This window comes from Salvelinus namaycush, chromosome 19, assembly GCF_016432855.1.
Source record: "Salvelinus namaycush isolate Seneca chromosome 19, SaNama_1.0, whole genome shotgun sequence".
NCBI lineage: Eukaryota > Metazoa > Chordata > Actinopteri > Salmoniformes > Salmonidae > Salvelinus > Salvelinus namaycush.
In genome coordinates, this window is record NC_052325.1 from 40,091,200 (window position 1) to 40,111,922 (window position 20,723).

Below are 20,723 nucleotides of genomic sequence, written 5' to 3' on the forward strand. Positions count from 1 at the left end.
GAAAGGTTAAAAGATGTCTATATTATGCTGATATTTTGTATCTTTTGTGATATATTGAGTATTTTGGGGTGTCCTTTGCCTAGAATTAGCCAACGAGGTTGTATGGTTCATTTGGTTCCTATTCTGAAAGTTTGATAAATTGTGCATAATGACATGCATATTTAATTGTGCAACAGATGTATTTAGGGTGTCAGACTCACATACTGTATTTCAATGCAAATTAAGGGGCACTACTGAAATATTTTGGCGCACCCTCTGGCACTGGCCAGGATGATCCACCTCCTCAGCCACACAGGCCTCTTCAGAAATGATCTCGTAGCCTCAGGATGAGGAGCCGTCCACCTCCTCAGCCACACAGGCCTCTTCAGAAATGATCTCGGAGCCTCAGGATGAGGAGCCATCTACCTCCTCAGCCACACAGGCCTCTTCAGAAATGATCTCGGAACCTCAGGATGAGGAGCCATCCACCTCCTCAGCCACACCGGTGTCTTCACAAATGTTGTCCGAGGATGAGAATGAAGACCCATTCGCTTCCACTTCTCCCCAGCAGGATTCTTCAGGTGTGTTTGTGCATGTGTGTGTGGGTACACGCACGTGTTTGTGTGCTTCCCTGCATAACATAAACAAAATAAATAATTTCCCTTTTGCAAAGTTTTAAGTTTCCATTTTGTAGGTAACAATGATGATTTTATTATTACTGGGTATGTATGTGGGATGTTCCACCACTATAAATGCTGTGAATAACCTGTGTAAACTAATGCCCATGTGCTCTCCATTAGAAATGCCTGTAATGTAGCAGCATCCCCACCAAACCCTGCTGCTGAGGATGAACCACTGTCTACAGACCCTGCTGACTGGCCTTCAGTTCTGACTGACAGAATTCAGACACAACTAGTTTGCAGAGGACCAAGTGAGGTACCACCTAACTTTGTTTTCCCAAGGAATGAGAGTGATGGAAGAAGTTGCCACCACTAGTATTTCAGGAAGACCTTGGTGAGTGGTGAAAAAATCCCTAGAAGTTGGTTGGTGTATTCTGAAAGAAACAGCCTCTTGTGCTTCTGCTGCAAACTCGTTTCTAAGAAGAAAATTAATTTAGCAAACTCAGGACTGACGGACTGGAAACATGCAAGTTCTTTGCTGACTTCACACGACAACAGTCCAGAACACCAAAACTGCATGAAAACATGGAAAGAACTGGTAATGAGGATCAAAAAAGGGGAAAAATTGATAAGCATGAGATGGCACTTATGGAGGATAAGATGGAGAGAGGTGTTGACACATCTGATTACTATTGTGCAGTCTCTGGCAATTAGAAATCTGGCACTAAGGGGACACACAGACACTGTACTCTCCATCAAATGGAAATTTCCCCAGAGGTTCACCTGATGGCACAATTTGATCCAGTCATGAAAGAGCACCATAACCGTGTCCAAAAAGGGACCTTGAGTCACACCACCAGCTACCTTGGCCACCAAATACAGAATGAACTCATTGATTTGTTGAGCAGCAAGGTCATTTCAATAATGGTGAGTGATATCAAGCGGACAATTTTTCTCTATCATTCTAGATTGCACCCCAGATGTCAGCCACACTAAACAGTTGTCAGTTGTGATTAGAATTGTCTCACTGAAGGAGGAGCCCCACATAAAGGAACATTTTTATGGGGTTATTGGAGGCAGAGGAGTCCACGGGCCAACATTTGGCATCCCTGATTCTCAAAAGATTAGAGGAGCTAAAAATTCCTTTTGGGGACTGCAGAGGACAGTCTTATGATAATGGGGCCAACATGAGAGGCAAAAACAAAGGTGTCCAAGCCAGACTCTGGAAATGAATCCAAGAGCTATATTTGTGCGATGTGTGGCTCACACATTGAACCTGGTTGTGGCTGATGCTGCTAAAAGTTCTGTCGATGCCACTTTGGCATCTTACACAAACTGTACACCTTGTTCTCAGCCTCCACACAGCGATGGGCCATCCTGAAAAAACAAAAAGACTGAGACAAGATGGGAGAGTAACGTTAAGGGTGTCGAGCCACTGAGGTATCAGGCAGCACCGGTGAGAGAGGCACTGATTGAGTTGAAGGATCAAACCAAAGACCCTGTGATAAAGATTGAGGCCCAGTCCTTGTCAGCTTCAGCATCTGCACAGTGGTGTGGTATGACATCTTGAGCCAGATCCAACATGTGAGCAAGCTGATGCAGTCTCCCAGTATGCATGTGGATGTTGCAGTCAGTCTTCTCAGAAAGACAGAGAGAGGTCTCAGCAACTACAGGGCAACAGGCTTTATGACTGCACAAGCGTCAGCCAAGGATATTTGCGAGGGTATGAATGTAGAGGCCGTTCTACAACAAAAAAGGCTGAGGTCCACAAAGCGGCACTTTTCATACGAATCATTTGATGAGCCTTTGAGTGATGCCCTGAAGAAGCTGGTGGTGACATTTTTCAATTACGTTTTCTATATTGGAAAATGTGGGAGAGAAGTTTTGGAGTGCTGTCAACCTGCCAAAGTCTCTTAAATGAGGAGCTGACAGAACAATGTGAGTCCCTTAGTATGACACTGCACTATAAAGACCACTCAGACATGGATGGCAGAGATCTTGCACAGGAATTGAAGACCTTGCCTGACTTGCCATCGAAGACCATGACCCTGCTTGAGCTGCTGATATTTATACACGAAAGGGAGCTCTCAGAAATGTATCCACATGTGTGGACTGCTCTCAGAATTTGTTTTACTCTTCCATTGACCGTAGCTGAAGCAGAGAGGAGCTTTTCAAAGTTGAAGCTCATCAAATCCTACCTGAGGTCCACCATGTCACAGGAACGCCTTAGTGGCCTTGCTGTCATCAGTATTAACCATGCAATTGCTGGGCAGATTTCTTATGATGATGTAATTGATGACTTTGCATCAGGGAAGGCAATAAAGGTCAGGGTTTAGATGGCAGTTGTGCAATTTAGTTTCTGTGTTTCTTGTTTGAAGTGCAATAGTGTAATAATTAGGTTTTCTTCTTTATAAGTGTGTTATTCTATTTGTGTGATAGGAATTGTGTTTTTTGTTAGCAATAGTGTAATAATCAGGTTTTCTTTTTTATTTGTATTTATATATTATTTTATTTCTTTATTTCTTTTTGATATTTATGAGTCTTATTTTTGTATATATTTTTATATTTATATAGTTTTAAATGTTATGATACATTTTGGTGGGGGGGGGGCGCTGAAGGGGGGGTTCGCCCAGGGAAGCCATACACGCTAGAACCGCCACTGACGTGACGAATAAACGTTGAAACTTGAAACGATTTATAAACGAGTTTATAGATAGTAAAATGGGAAAACAAAATATTGCTTATCTTAGACTTGGATCTATTTTTTATATAGGCTTTTATCTTAGATGTTTTGACTGGTGACAATATTGCTTTACTGCGGCAAGGCAATATTGTCTTCTGAAATGCCTAAATAGGTAAATGAGAAAAGGAGAATGCAGCTGATTGTGGTGCCAGATGCAGAGGTGGGTCATTAGTCCTCACAAACATGTTTTAATTGTACCTCTATGATTTTTTGGGGAAAACCTTAACCCTAGCACAGGACAATTTATAAATGGTAAACTTATTGAATGTAGGCGCAAATTTTTGTTTATGACAGACAAGTGTGCTCCACGATTAACTGGTTGCTATTGACATAGGCTATCGAGGACAACTTCTCAGACATTCGACAGTTAAAGGCCGTTCGTTCAGAACCATCTCATTCGCATGTCTTTATCGGTGGGCTTGAGCGTTAATCCCTTTAAATTCCAGTCAACAGAGGCGGAGCAAATCACCCTACTGCGTATTCAGTTCTCTCACTTGTTATTTAGTGGAGCAATGCGAAGTGTGCACATGACGGATTTACCACGAAAGTAATGATTTACTCTAGAAAACGGTATAGACAGGCGTCCGCGAACCAAGCAGATGGTGCTCCTCCGGCCATGACTCGTACCAGGCTCCCCACGGTTGAAGCGGCGTTGATATTTCTATCTGTCGCACAGCTGAGCACAGGTAGGCTATATGACAAACGTTCGCTGGGTTTCTTATTTAAACTGTGCGACCACTGCATGTATTTTAGGCGGTAATTGTAGGCTCTTTTGCTGTGTCTTATGCTCATTTCTTGACGGTCAGGAGCTCACCGGAGTACTGGCATCTCAAACGTTCTACTGCTTGAGCTTCGGTTCCTTTTATAGAATATTAGCTCAAAAGCATTGTGCGGCTCCTGCACCTAAATATAAACCGTACCGGCACCCAAAATGATTACCGGGACCTATTTCAGTCCAAGTCGAGTACTGTTTATGCTGTAACGTTCGTTAGTTGGACTTCAAATTTACAGCCTGATAGTTTGAGTAGACTCAGTCATATGATGACTGCCGTTCATGTATGATACAGTTTGCTACATATCTTTTTGTGAACACATTTTGGACCCTGAACAGTATGCAATATCCACACTGTGTAATCATCTGAAAAATAGCTCATGTCAAAAGATCAGTCTTAAACGTGGTTTATTTTGAATCAACGTGATAGACGTTCACAGGTTCATGTGCAATATGACTTGTGTAGGCTGTAGGCTACTCTGTCATAAACCTAATTTACTCTATAGTGTTAAAATGAATTGTATTTTCCTGAGGCTCAATTTGTTCCACCTTTGTAAAATGAACCGAACACAAATGTTAATACCTTTTACATGTTTATTTATTATTATGTTGCTTTTAAAACTTTTTATTTACAGTACTATGATGGAAGTTTATTTTCTATGAATGGGTAGATGTAATGTTAACTCATGAATAGAGGCTTTTTACATTCAACAGTAAAGCCCCCGATAAAGTAGGAGTTTTTTTTCTTACTTAGGTCCATTTACATAAAACAGTTAGATATTACTCATTCATCTTCTCTCATTTTCTCACCAAGCATTTTCAAAGGTTTTGGTTGGACTATATCCTACCACAATGTTGTATGGTCTGTGCCTTGATGGTGCAGACTGTTTAAGAGACTTTACAGAAGCTATGTCATATGATCTAAAATCCTGGCATTGGCACTTATTCTGCTGATTACGGCTATTTCGAAGAAGGGTCTACTTGAGTAAAGGACATCACAGTGCTTGCTTAGTGAGTACCGCTCCTTCTTTTGATTTGGCTTACATGAGGCTCGAACCCAGGACCTCTACATTGCTAGCACACGTGAAGATGTTTCTGAACATGTTTACATTTATGTGGATGCTACCATCATGAATGATGAGAGGGTTAGAGGGACAAAGGTTAGCATGTTTGGTTGTAGCCTCTGTAACTTTCTCACTCATCATTATTAATGAATTATTCATCATTTTTCTTAATCATGGCATCTTCCATATAGCCTAACTCTCGCACACTCACACATTTAATATATATTTTTTCTTGTGACTACTGATACTTTTTACATATATAATTAGTAGGTTTTATCTGTTTTAACAAACCTTTTTTTTTTTTTTTTTTTTACGTATATATTGTATATTGCAGTGGAGGCTGCTGTGGGGAGGACGGCTCAATAATGAGTGGAACGGAGCAAACGGAATGGCATCAAACCTGGAAACCATGTGTTTGATGTATTTGATACCATTCCACTGATTCCGCTCCAGCCATTACCACGAGCCTGTCCTCCCCCAATTAAGGTGCCACCAACCTCCTGTGGTATATTGCTTCCAACCACACCTGCACACTGTTTAAAAAAAGTATATATATATATTTTTTTGTCTATATTGGTGTTTATAACCTGTTTTCTTTTGTGCAAATACATTAAACTTAAAGTAAATTCTAACCTTTTGACTACTTTAATACACTATAAGTGAATTTTGTCCAAATATACTTGTGACTTCTTCAAATAGGGGGACTAGATATAAGTGCTTTAATTTCTAAACAGTAAAACAGATATGAATGAAAATACCCTCAAATAAGATGACGTTCTGTACTGTCGCCTCATATGAAACATTTGATCTAAAATGCTGGAGTATAGAGCCAAATGTAAACATTTTAGCTTCCCTGTCCAAATACATAAGGAAGGGAGTGTATGTCTAACACATTTCAAGATGCATTACAAGGTTACATTTTTCAACAAAAATGAACAATTATTACGATAACTGTGGTCATTTGCATGACAATTAATAATTATCCAAAATTCTACAAGCCCATGGGGATAAGCAAGAACAGCAAGTGAGACCCAATCATCACAATAAGATAATTATGAGGTGACCATTTACAGTATATCAGCTGCTTGTAGTAACAATTGCAGTGTGGTTTTAGTGATTTGTCATGATTGTGAACCACAGATGGCAATCAAGACATAGTATCCAGAGCCACAGGTTGCCTGCATGTCAGAGCTGGTTTCCCCATTAGTTAGATCTTTATTGTACATAGGCACTGTGTAATTTGCTGACTTTATGAGTAGGTATAATTTACCAGACATCCAACTGTTCACAATAGAGTGCCTCTTATGCTAGAAACCCTCTTGTATCTTAGTGTGCCTGTCCATGCTTGCCATACAACCCTCTTCTTTCGCGATAGCTAATGGGAAGGGCAGTGTATAATGTAAACACTCAATGGTAGATGGAGTGGCAGGTAGCCAAGTTTCGATCCCAGCTCAGACGGGCAAAATCTGGAGTGCGCTGGCAACCGGAGGGTTGCTGGCATCATCCTAGATGCCATTGCTCTAGGGGCTTTGCACTGCAGCTGACCCATTGCTTCCAGACCCTCAGGGGTATGTGTGTGTGTGTGTGTGTGTCTCGGTTGAGTTGTGAGCATAAAGACACGTTTCCGTTCTCTGTAAGTTAAGGGACAATAGAGTACATATTATCAGGGACTGACCCTGCATTTAAGGTGTGTTTTGGTCATCATTTAGTCAGTGTCAGGTAGCCAGACCCATTTGATGCCTACTTCTGTAGCAAAAAGGTTGCTCGCTTTGTCAGGAATAGGCGCAATCTGGGAAACGGGCCCAAATACTTTTGTGACAGTGTATATATACAAAAAATGAATTCATACTCTTATTAAAAAGTGAAATTCCAACTTCGTGATGGAGGAAGTCACCCAGGAATCTTGTAAAGGCATATGTAAAATATGGACAAGTGAAGTCATTACCGAATCTCCAAGAAGAGCACAAGATTATCTGGGTGTTAATATCTGGGTTCTAAATGAACAGGCATTATACACCACCCTCATGGAGTCTGTTTCTGACCGTTTGAGCAGACACATGCACATTTGTGGCCTGCTGGAGGTCATTTTGCAGGGCTCTGGCAGTGCACCTCCTTGCACAAAGGCGGAGGTAGCGGTCCTGCTGCTGGGTTGTTGCCCTCCTACGGCCTCCTCCACGTCTCCTGATGTACTGGCCTGTCTCCTGGTAGTGCCTCCATGCTCTGGACACTACGCTGACAGACACAGCAAACCTTTTTGCCACAGATCGCATTGATGTGCCATCCTGGATGAACTGCACTACCTGAGCCACTTGTGTGGGTTGTAGACTCCGTCTCATGCTACCACTAGAGTGAGAGCACCGCCAGCATTCAAAAGTGACCAAAACATCAGCCAGGAAGCATAGGAACTGAGAAGTGGTCTGTGGTCACCACCTGCAGAATCACTCCTTTTTTGGGGGTGTCTTGCTAATTGCCTATAATTTCCACCTTTTGTCTATTCCATTTGCACAACAGCATGTGAAATTTATTGTCAATCAGTGTTGCTTCCTAAGTGGACAGTTTGATTTCACAGAAGTGTGATTGACTTGGAGTTACATTGTGTTGTTTAAGTGTTCCCTTTATTTTTTTGAGCAGTGTACTTGTTTCCCCTGCCACTGAATTGATAAAAAAATACTGTTTTCCATGCTGTAGCTGAGATGGCTTGTTCTGAAACATGAGTTATACAGCTGTTAATGTTCTTCAGACGTCTAAGTGATATGCAAAGCCTGGCAAGAAAGGCTCTAGAAAATCACAAACGTAAGAGTGTACTAAGAAATGTCTTAAGCCAGACGTCTGATGTCACCCTGTTGTTTCAGCTCTGAAGTGTGTGTGCCAGCTATGTACCAACAACACCTGTGAGACAGGCGCGGACGGGGCCTGCTGGAACTCTGTGATGCTGATCAACGGGAAGGAGGAGGCCGTCAAGTCCTGTCTGTCCCCGGCCGAGATGAGGGGACAAGTCTTCTGCTACAGCTCCCGGAACGTCTCAAAGAGGCACTGCTGCTTCACAGACTTCTGCAACAACGAGACCCTGCATCTGCATCCAGGTAGTTATGAAGCTTTGGTAGTTAGTTTTATTTATTATCACTTTTGGTGCAATTTTTGCAAGTATGTGGTAAATTTTCACAACTTTTAGTCAAATTCAAAACAGATCATCAGAATGCCAATTTTAAATTGACTAAGTACAACACACAAAATGATACACTCACTTTTCACCACTGCTTTACTAAAATTGCATTGGCCAATACAGTACAGTACTACTGTAATATATGCCATTTACAGTCCACACATTTTGGTATGTGACCCCAGTGGGAAAACTGGTTTTGCTAGTGCCATGCTCTTAGGACCACTACAATACATAAGTACAATAAAATACAAGACACAATTACAATACAGGTGGAAGATGTATGATTGCCATCCCGATGAGCGTACCACCCTCCTTCAGGCCGTGGATGAGGCATGCAATGATTTCAATCCAGACCTACAGTGCCTTCAGAAAGTATTCACATATCTTGGCATTTACCACATTTTGTTATGTTACAGCCTGAATTTAAAATGGTTTACATTGAGATTTCATTTGTCACTAAGCCTACACACAATACCCCATAATGTCAAAGTGGAATTATGTTGTTAGATTTTTTTAAACATAAAAAAAGAAATGAAAAGCTGAAGTGTCTTGAGGCAATTAGTATTCAACCCCTTTGTTACCTCATCTCTGTACCCCACGCATACAATTATCTGTAAGGTCCCTCAGTCGAGCCTGGAATTTCAAACACAGATTCAACTACAAAGACCAGGGAGGTTTTCCAATGTCTCTCAAAGGAGTGTCTCTCTATTGGTAGATGGGTAAAAATAAAAAGCTGACATTGAATATCCCCTTTTTTATTTATTTTTTAAAATTTTGAGCATGGTGAAGTTATTAATTACACTTTGGATGGTCACTATAAAGATACAGGTGTCCTTCCTAAATCAGTTGCCAGAGAGGCCAATGGTGACTTTAAAACAGTTACAGAGGTTAATGGCTGTGATAGGAGAAAACTGAGGATGGATCAACCACATTGTACACAATGCTAACCTAATGGACAGAGTGAAAACAAGGAAGCCTGTACAGAATAAAAAATATTCCATAACATGCATCCTGTTTGCAACAAGGCACTAAAGTACTGCAAAAAAATGTGGCAAAGCAATTGCCATTTTGTCCTGAATACAAAGTGTTATGTTTGGGGCAAATCCAATACAACACATTACTGAGTACCACTCTCCATATTTTTAAGCATACTGGTGGCTGCATCATGTTATGGGTATGCTTGTATTTGTTAAGGACTGTGGAGTTTTTCAGGATAAAAACAAAACTAAATGGAGCTAAGCATAGGCAAGCTCAGAGAGGAAAGCCTAGTTCAGTCTGCTTTCAACCAGACACTGGGAGATGAACTTGCCTTTCAGCAGGACAATAACCTAAAACACAAGGCCAAATCTACACTGGAGTTGCTTACCAAGAAGACAGTGAATGTTCCTGAGTGGCCTAGTTAGAGTTTTGACTTGAATCTGTTTGAAAATCTATGGCAAGACCTGAAAAAGGTTGCCGAGCAATGATAAACAACCACACATTTTACAGAGCTTGAAGAATTGGACAAATGTTGCACAATCTAGGTTTGGAAAGCTCTTAGAGACTTACCCAGAAAGACTCACAGCTGTAATCACTGCCAAAGGTGATTATAACCTGTATTGACTCAGCGGGTTGTATAATTGTCTAACCAAAATATAATAGTTTTATTTTCCATATACAGTACCAGTCAGAAGTTTGGACACACCTACTCATTCAAGGGTTTTTCTTTATTTTTACTATTTTATACATTGTAGAATAATAGTGACGACATAAACACTATGAAATAACACACATGGAATCATGTAGTAGCCAAAGAATATATATTTTATATTTGAAATTCTTCAAAGTAGACACCCTTTGCCTGGTGATAGCTTTGCACACTCTTGGCATTCTCTCAACCAGCTTCATGAGGTAGTCACCTGAAATGCATTTCAATTAACAGGTGTGCCTTGTTAAAAGTTAATTTGCGGAATTTTTTTCCTTCTTAATGCATTTGAGCCAATCAGTTGTGTTGTGACAAGGTAGGGGTCGTATACAGAAGATAGCCCTGTAAAAGACCAAGTCCATATTATGGCAAGAACAGCTCAAATAAGCAAAGAGAAACAACACTCCACTCACTCACTATCAGTCAAAAGTTTTAGAACATCTACTCATTCAAGGGTTTTTCTTTATTATTACTCTTTTCTACATTGTATAATAATAGTGATGACATCTAAACTCTGAAATAGCACATGTGGAATAATGTAGTAACCAAAAAAAAACAGTTAATTGGGGGTGCTATTTTCACGTCCGGATGAAGTGTGCCCAAAGTAAACTGCCTGCTACTCAGGCCCAGAAGCTTGGATATGCATATAATTGTTAGATTTGGATAGAGTTAAAGTTTCTAAAACTGTTTGAATAAAGTCTGTGAGTATAACAGAACTGATTTGGCAGGCGAAACCCCGAGCACAATCTATCCAGGGAATTTTTTTGTTGTTGATGTCAATCTGTTTTCCATTGGTTTTCTATGGCAAGGCCCTTTTAATAGAAATATTCTTGCAGTTCCTATAGCTTAAACTAGATGTCAACAGTCTTTAGAAATTGGTTGAGGTTTTTCTTTAGAGAAATTAAGAAGTAGCCCTGTTATTTTCCTGTGTCACTCCAGGTGTACTCTAATGATTTGGTGCGCGCGACCTGGAACATGCTTTCTTTGTTTTCGTCCGGTATTGAACACAGTTTCTCCCGTCTTAAATTTTATCAATTATTTACGGAAAAAAATACCTCAAGTTGAATTCCGAAAGTTGTTTGAAATGTTTGGACAAAGATTACAGGTAACTTACGAGAGATTTTGTAGTCATGTAGCGTGAGTTGGAACCAGTGTTTTTCTGGATCAAACGTGCCAAATAAATTGATATTTTGGATGTATAATGACGGAATTAATCGAACAAAAGGACCATTTGTGATGTTTATGGGACATATTGGAGTGCCAACAGAAGAAGGTCGTCAAAGGTAAGGCATGAATTATATCTGAGTTTTGTGATTCAAACCTGGCGGGTTGAATTATGATCGTCTGTCTTTGTTTGATGGGGTGCTGTCCTCAGATAATAGCACGTTTTGCTTTCGCCGTAAAGCCTTTTTGAAATCTGACACTGGATTAACAACAAGTGTAGCTTTAATTTGGTGTATTGCATGTGTGATTTCATGAGAGTTGAATATTTATAGTAATTTAATTTGAATTTGGCGCTCTGCCATTTCACCGGGAGTTGTCAAATCGATCCCGCTAAAGGGATTTGATCCATAAGAAGTTATTAACTTAAAATAAATCAAAATATATTTGAGATTCTTCGAAGTAGTCACCCTTTGCCTTGATGACATCTTTGCACTCTCTTGGAATTATCTCAACCAGCTTCATGATGAATGCTTTTCCAACAGTCTTGCAGGAATTCCCACATATGCTGAGCACTTTTTCTTCACTCTGCAGTCCAACTCATCCCAAACCATCTCAATTGGGTTGAGGTCGGGTGATTGTGGAGGCCAGGTCATCCGATGTCGCACTCCATCACTCTCCTTCTTGGTCAAATAGCCCTTACTCAGCCTGGAGGTGTGTTTTGGGTCATTGTTCTGCTGAAAAACAAATGATAGTCCCACTAAGCGCAAACCAGATGGGATATCGCTGCAGAAAGCTGTGGTAGCCATGCTGGTTAAGTGTGCCTTGAATTCTAAATAAATCACAGACCGAGTCACCAGCAAAGCACCCCCACACAATAAAACCTCCTCCGTGCTTTACGGTGGGAAATACACATGCAGAGATCATCCGTTCACCCACACCGCGCCTCACAAAGACACAGCGGTTGGAACCAAAAATCTCAAATTTGGACTCCAGACCAAAGGACAGATTTCCACCTGTGTAATGTCCATTTCTCGGGTTTCTTGGCCCAAGCAAGTCTCTTCTTATTATTGGGGTCCTTTAGTAGTGGTTTCTTTGCAGCAATTCGACCATGAAGGCCTGATTCACGCAGTGTACTCTGAACAGTTGATGTTGAGATGTGTCTGTTATTTGAACTCTGAAGCATTTATTTGGTCTGCAATTTCTGAGGCTGGTAACTCTAATGAACTTATCCTCTGCAGCAGAGGTAACTCTGGGTCTTCTATTCCTGTGGCGGTCCTCATGAGAGCCAGTTTCATTATAACACTTGATGTTTTTTTTGACTGCACTTGTAGAAACTTTCAAAGTCAAGGGGCATATACTTTCTGAAGGCATTGTATGTCAGGCTTAGATCCGTCATGACAAAAGGTTTTCCTCCGGGTTCATGAACAATGAGGATATTTACTGAGCTTTCGATGAGCACCTATGGCCAAATACTCAAAACAGTCTTGATGCAAACTAGTGCCTGCTAAACATAGTTTCTTTAATTTCTTTAATTTGATTACATTGTGAATGATGTCTTCTTTGATCACACATGGGATATAAATTATGGAAATGTGATGTTCAGTCCAATTTTAATTGGTAGTGGAAGTGTATTGCCTAATGTGAAACAGTGTAATTTAGCATACTACATTCAAAGGGCTATTTTTAAATATGTATCTAAAAAATGTTTGCTTTTGAATTAACTGGTTGTTAAAGGAACTAAATTGAGAAGATATCATTACGTTGTGTTTTGGTGATTTAACCAATGTCCTCATCATATTTCCCAGTAAACTTATATTTTGGATCAATAGGTTGTGTGGTGAAAGATGTCTACAAACAAAATGTATGCACAATGAAGGTTTTGAATGTAAGACTGGCTGCGTTACAAGTGTTACTTGTGAAAATAGTACCAAAGCTATAAAAAAACAACATTATGAAGTTATGATATTGACAAATACTGTTAGAATATATTGCCATATCATTATGGTTTCAATTCCTGCTCAAGGTTTTGAGAGATTAGGCAAGATACCCTGTGAGAAAAGGCTATGGCCATGTCTGAATACAGGTACTTGCGTTCTAAATAGTAGGCATTTTGGGAATGCACTTTTTTATTTTTTATAGTATGAAATTTCATTAAAAAAAAAAAGAAATGGTGCTTTAAATGCCAGGATGTCATACTCCTTTCCGCTTTTCACCTAGTAGAACTCGCTGCACACTATTGAGGAAGAGAATCATATTTTGAGGCCCACGTCTGTCTGACAATAGCTGATAATCAGCTGAGGGGACGCTCTGTACCAAAATGAACGAATGGCGGGAATCAACGCAATTTCGTATTAGATGACATATTCTCAAACGGAGGAGCCTATTATGCTGTTTTTTATTGCTTAATGCATTACATTTATTTTAAACAGAACGTTATACATAGTATGTAGTACGATTAGTACACAGTATGCATTTTAAGTAGTAGGCAAGACAGATTTCAGAATATTTTTTTTCTCACTTTTTGGAATCCCCAAATAGCCCAATATCCTAGAATAGAAGATCTTGTACTCTTCATATCCTCTGATTTGACATATCTGACTTGTTCTATACAAGTATTATATACAGTGAGTGTCATGAGGAGCTTAGAGTAGTTGAATCAGGTGTTTTAGTGCTGGGCTTGAACATCGTTTACTTCTTCAGGTCCAGGGTTAGTAATAACTGCATTACCAGAATCCAATATACATGTAAGTACATCGCATACCAATCATCATTATCATTTTAGACCCTGGTGTTTTATGTGAAAAATAATCAAACACATAGAGAAAGCAACATTCTTGAAAGTAACATTCATTGTTGATCCCCTTTGGTTATGATTGGATTAGGATGTTGAATTGCCTGCTGATGTTTTGGAAAATAAACCGTACACTTGCTGAGGCCGCTCTATTTAAGAGATGTACTGACTACACTCTATCCTCTATTCATCAGAGCCTGTTCTCAGCCCTTAATAACAGTTCCCCTGGTTACCAGATTGATTATATGTACTGAAGCAGAGCGGTCCAACTGCTTCTAAATTTCCCGAGCTCAGTGGCGACCCGTCATTTATTTATGTCTGTCCCTCATTTTAAGGTCAACCCTGTTATGTGAACTAAACTCTCATTTTAATATATTCCTTTTAAATATTTTTTTTTTTCAAAAGAGACATTGAACATCTAATAGTCAAATCATAGTGTAAAATCAGGTGAGCTGGTTCTACTCTTTTTGGCCATTTTCTGGTGTTTTGTGCCGGAAAACTGAGTGGGTCGAGCATAACATGTCCAACCCTGTTAGGTTAGAAATATTTTAACATTTATTTTGTTAAGCTTGCTTTCAATTGTCACTCCCTGTTGTACACCACAAGCTTCCATTCCCCCTGTCACATAAGTGTTTATGGCTGATTTTAAGATGAAATGGTCAACCCTGTTACCTTTTATTTGGCACTTAATAGGCACTTACTATAGTACATTTTGAGATGGGAAAACTTGTTTTTTTTAATGAAGTTGAACATGTTGATAAGCAACTGCTTGCTAAGGTTACGATTAGGGTGAGGTCTAGAATAAGGGTTAAAGTTAGGGTAAGTTTATGGCTAGGTTTAGTAAATGGTTAGTTAAAATGTTACTATCCAAATAAAGTGTTACTGCTATGCAGTGGTGGAAAAAGTACCCAATTGTCATACTTGAGTAAAAGTAAAGATGCCTTAATAGAAAATGACTCAAGTAAAAGTGAGTCACCCAGTAAAATACTACTTGAATAAAAGTCCTAAAGTATTTGGTTTTAAATATACTTAAGTATCAAAAGTAAATGTAATTGCTAAAATATACTTAAGTAGTAAAATAAAAGTATAAATAATTTCAAATTCCTTATAAACTCAGCAAAAAAAGAAACATCCTCTCACTGTCACCTGCATTTATTTACATGTATGTGTAAATATTTGTATGAACATAACAAGAGTCAACAACTGAGACATGTGACTAACGGAAATGGACATGTGACTAACGGAAATGGAATAATGTGTCCCTGAACAAAGGGGGGTCAAAATCAAAAGTAACAGTCAGTATCTGGAGTGGCCACCATCTGCATTAAGTACTGCAGTGCATCTCCTCATGGACTGCACCAGATTTGCCAGTTCTTGCTGTAAGATGTTACCCCACTCTTCCACCAAGGCACCTGCATGTTCCCGGACATTTCTGGGGAAATGGCCCTAGCCCTCACCCTCCGATCCAACAGGTCCCAGATGTGCTCAATTGGATTGGGATCCGGGCTCTTCGCTGGCCATGGCCAGAACACTGATGTTCCTGTCTTGCAGGAAATCATGCACAGAACGAGCAGTATGGCTGGTGGCATTGTCATGCTGTGACACATCGCCCCAGACCATGACGGACCCTCCACCTCCGAATCGCTCCCGCTCCAGAGTACAGGCCTCGGTGTAATGCTCATTCCTTCTACGATAAACGCGAATCTGACCATCACCCCTGGTGAGACAAAACCGCGACTCGTCAGTGAATAGCACTTTTTGCCAGTCCTGTCTGGTCCAGCAACGGTGGGTTTTTGCCCATAGGCGACGTTGTTGCCGGTGATGTCTGGTGAGGACCTGCCTTACAACAGGCCTACAAGCCCTCAGTCCAGCCTCTCTCAGCCTATTGCGGAACGTCTGAGCACTGATGGAGGGATTGTGCGTTCCTGGTGTAAATCGGGCAGTTGTTTTTGCCATCCTGTACCTGTCCCTTCAAGTGTGATGTTCGAATGTACCGATCCTGTGCAGGTGTTGTTACACGTGGTCTGCCACTGTGAGGACGATCAGCTGTCCGTCCTGTCTCCCTATAGCGCTGTCTTAGGAGTCTCACAGTACGGACATTGCAATTTATTGCCCTGGCCACATCTGCAGTCCTTGTGCCTCCTTGCAGCATGCCTAAGGCACGTTCACGCAGATGAGCAGGGACCCTGGGCATCTTTATTTTGATGTTTTTCAGAGTCAGTAGAAAGGCCTCTTTAGTGTCCTAAGTTTTCATAACTGTGACCATAATTGCCTACCGTCTGTAAGCTGTTAGTGTCTTAACGACCGTTCCACAGGTGCATGTTCATTAATTGTTTATGGTTCATTGAACAAGCATGGGAAACAGTGTTTTTAACCCTTTACAATGAAGATCTAGGAAGTTATTTGGATTTTTACGAATTATCTATAAAAGATGGAGTCCTGAAAAAGGGCCATTTCTTTTTTTGCTGAGTTTATTAAGCAAACTAGAAGGCTCCATTTTCTTTTTTTAAAAGTTACGGACAGTCAGGGGAACGCTGCAACACTCTGACATAATTTACAAACTAAGCATTTGTGTTTAGTGAGTCCGCCAGATCAGAGGCAGTAGGGATGACCAGAGATGTTCTCTTGATAAGTGTGTGAATTAGACAATTTTTCTGTCCTGCTAAGCATTCAAAATGTAACGAGTACTTTTGGGTGTCAGGGAAAATCTATGGAGTAGAAAGTACATTATTTTCTTTAGGAATGTAGTGAAGTAAAAGTTGTCAAAAAATATAAATAATAAAGTACAGATACCCCAAAAAGTACTAAAGTAGTACTTTCAAGTATTTTTACACCACTGCTGCTATGTTTATGGTTCTTATTGTAAACAGTAGACCACATGATTGAAAGTGCAAAGGGCAGATGAGATGACGTTAGCCCATTACAGTTGGAATGTTAGATGTTTTTTTTTATTAGGATCTCTTTTAGCCCACCAAGGGCTAGTCTTCAAAGAGTCCTTTAGAAATGTAAAAACATACAGAAAATGTATACTAACATGTCTCTGTGCGTGCAAAATACTGTATCTGTCTTGTCAGAATGACTGCCTCCGTGTTGAGGCAAACCATTGGAGTTGTCTGTGTTTTGGGGGAAAATGAAACAAGGTAGTCTTTATTTCAAACAGCTGACGTTGATTTCTATAAATGTGCCTACTTTCATACCATCTCATAAATATTGAGATGGAGGTATTGTGATTTGGATAAGAACATTTGAATTTGTCAAAAATGATGAATGACTTGAGATAACTTCCCTAACACATGCAGCCCCCAAAGTAGCCTCCCAACATTAGACAAAAAAAGATTAGTGGCCTACTCAAAGCACGGGGAAGTAGATATGTCCCAAGTGCATCCAACTGATATGCATGTTGAAAAACATTCCAGTATCTTTTAACCAGTAGGGCAATGGAGGTTAGAGGCTGATTTCCTGTTGTTTTGCACTTTTCGTTGAGTGATTTCTTTGCTCTACTGGGACATGTGGTAGAATAGGCTTTTAGGTAAAAGGGAAAGACATGTTATGAAATACTTGACTTGGGTTGTCGACTTGTGTTCACATATGACTCTGTGTACAGTTCTCACTCTGTCGATGTTGCAAGACATCTTACTAGATGAGGACACTCAAAGACTATTGCTGTATTGGGGATAGCTAAGACCACCAGGTCAAACAAACATGACACCACTTAAGCTTTCGCCTGGGGTTACACAAAGCAACTTCATACAATTTTAGTTGCATTTATTACCACAAGCCCTTCCTCCCAAGTTAAGGTGCCACCAACCTCCTATGGTTGCAAGTGACAACATCTCAAGCAACTTTGCTGTTACATGAAGCAACTAATTTAAAAAAATGTAACCTTTATTTAACTAGGCAAGTCGGTTAAGAACAAATTCCTATTTACAATGACGGTCTACCGGGGAACAGTGGGTTAACTGCCTTGTTCAGGGGCAGAACGACAGATTTTTACTTTGTCCGTTCGGGGATTTGATCCAGCAACCTTTCGGTTACTGGCCCAACGCTCTAACCACTAGGCTACTTGCCGCAACTCAAACGCGATTAAAATTGCATGCAAGAGCCAATCAAATTGAAGCTGCTTGTTTGAGAATTCCAAACTCACCCCATGTCATCTGCTGCATTACGTTGTGGTTTCACAAATTATTTGTTTATCCAACCATTTAGTTATTGTAACAGCAAGGATATATAAGACATGCAGCCTGTAAAATATTGCTAGCTAGCCAAAATGACATTGCAAACACCAAGACAGCTAGCTAGCTAGCAACAAGCTAACCAAACTAGCAACGAACTAAGATAGCTAACACAGTTCAATTAGCAGAATGTCAGCCAAAATCCATCTCAATACAGTAAAATCCATCTTCTCTCATTGCCGGCTAGTGGGTTTCCTCTCACTACCACATTTGGTAGTGAGTGGAAACGCCAAGCGGATGCTTCACATCTATACATCCGGTGAAATATCTGTCTCATTGTTCTATCTGTGGTGCTAGTCTCTGTTCTGTCAACGCAGATCGTGGGTTGTGCTGCACAGCACTGACAGCTGTGTTGACATGACAAATTGGTCGAAATTCTGAACCTTCGAATGGATCGTGTGACAAAAGGGTTTGTTTTGCGCAACTAGTTGCAAGCAACAGCCAATCAAAGTTGAAGTTTCATCTGGATGCATCCAAGTTGCAGATGAGCAGCTTATTAGTGTCAGGGGGGTGTCTTGTTTTGCACGCTTTGTATAAAATGCAGTACGACAGGATCTTTATAAAACAACATAGCTCTTTATTAGCTAGCTATAACTGGCATGTTCATGTGTCTTTGGTCATGATCAACGGAAAATAACCTCATGACCTGGGTGGTCTTAACCAATCATAGCGCAGTATGATATGACGGTAGAATATAACCAGTTACAATTCAGTATGTTGACACATATTTAATATTACAGGGGTTGTTTCACAAAGCAATAGAAAAGCAACTCTGTTGCAAGCAGCTAAAATGACGTGCAAGTTGTGTAGCAGCAGCTCTACACTGAGTGCAGTTTCTGTACTGGTGATATTAAGGCTATTTTCAACTTTGAAAAATAACTGTTCAACATAGAAAGAATACTGCTTTAGTACATTATTTTCTATTACTTTATTATGACATTTTGTATTACTTTATTACACTAGTATCGCCATGGTAATTCTAGCATTCTAATCTTATCAAATGTGAGTTTTTGAGAAGGAGATGTTGTTGTCCCTGAAATGGTTGTTTCTAACCAAATTGTCCCCATCCACCCACTGAACAAATCAAGGACCGTAAAATGTCAACTGCTCATTATTTAAACATAATGACAAGGTTAGACTTGCACTGCGTTAGGATTATGTCTGGCAGCACAGCCATATGCCTGGCAGTACATGGATGATTTCAGAGTCAAGATCCAGTCAGGTCCATAATTATTGGAACCCTTGATAAAGATGAGCAAAAAAGACTGTATAAAATAAATAATATAAATACTGAGCTATATTGCATGCTCCAGAAAATTTGGAAATGTTATACTAATACAATTGCTCAGAGAAATAGATGTGGTTGAACAAGTAGCCTAATTTCAAAAAATCTAAAAAAGATAGGGGTCAAAATGATTGGCATCCCTGTTTTCAATACTCTATCACCCTCCCCTTATGTTTCTGAGATTGGAGAACACATTGGGAGGGATCTTAGACCATTCCTCCATACAGGATATTTCCAGATCCTTCTTGTTATCCTTTGTCTCCGCTTATGGACTGCCATCTTCAATTCAAACCACAGGTTTTCAATGGGGTTCAAGTCCGGAGACTGAGATGGCCATTGCAAAATGTTGATTTTGTGGTCAATTAAACATTTCTTTGTGGATTTTGATGTGTGCTTGGGGTTATTGTCTTGCTGGAATATCTACTTGCGGCCAAGTGTCAGCCTCCTGACAGAGGCAACTAGGTTTTTATCTAAATTGTTCTGATACTTGGTAAAGTTCATGATGCCGTTGACCTTAACAAAGGCCACAGGACCAGTGGAAGCAAAATAGCCCCATAACGTCAAAGATACCCCACCATATTTGACCTTAGGTATGAGGTGCTTTTCTGCATATGCTTCTGTTTTTCGACGCCAGACTCACCACTGGTGTGGGTGGCCAAAGAGCTCTATTTTCATGTCATCTGACCATAGCACCGCCTGGAGATTGATAAAAAACATTAGCACTTGGATTAGAAACGGTGCTATGGTTATCCTCACAAGGGGAGTGTGCTAGGGTATTGAATACGGGGCACCCTTTTTTTGTCTTTATCAAGGATGCCAATAATTATGGACCTGACTGGACATATCACCAAGATACATTTTGAGTTGTCCTTTGCAATGCATGACTCCATGGTATGTATTGTTGGCAAAACAAGCTTCTCCATCGGGGTGCTCTGCTGTCCCCCCACTCGATTTGGCTTGTGCCATCTCGTTTGGGTTTTCGTCCTTGTTTTTATTACTTGTGACAGTGTACCAACCTGGGTGATACTCGGTTTGGACTACCAGTATTGCGGCGCTGAGGGTTTGTCTTAGTTGTCTGTGTAACTTGTCTGTCCACCGGAATCCTCCCGGTTATAGCCTTCGGGTTTGAGGACCGCGCCTACCCCGCAAGATTTGGAGACTGTATGTTTCGCTCCAGCGGGCTTGCAGTTCTCCACTGAGAGTGAACTAGGTGTCGCAAGGCGCAC

At 40.4% G+C, this 20,723-nt stretch overlaps 1 protein-coding gene across 1 annotated transcript in view; it reads left to right on the forward strand.

The window, feature by feature from the left end:
• The first annotated feature begins 370 nt into the window (after positions 1-370).
• The window catches only part of LOC120064022 (activin receptor type-1C-like), a 35,608-nt gene continuing 15,255 nt past the window's right edge, over positions 371-20,723 (forward strand). Inside the window, exons 1-2 of the mRNA XM_039014333.1 lie at positions 371-560; positions 8,031-8,253. Of these exons, the coding sequence (XP_038870261.1) occupies positions 371-560; positions 8,031-8,253 (413 nt within the window). The remainder of the gene's footprint in view (positions 561-8,030; positions 8,254-20,723) is intronic.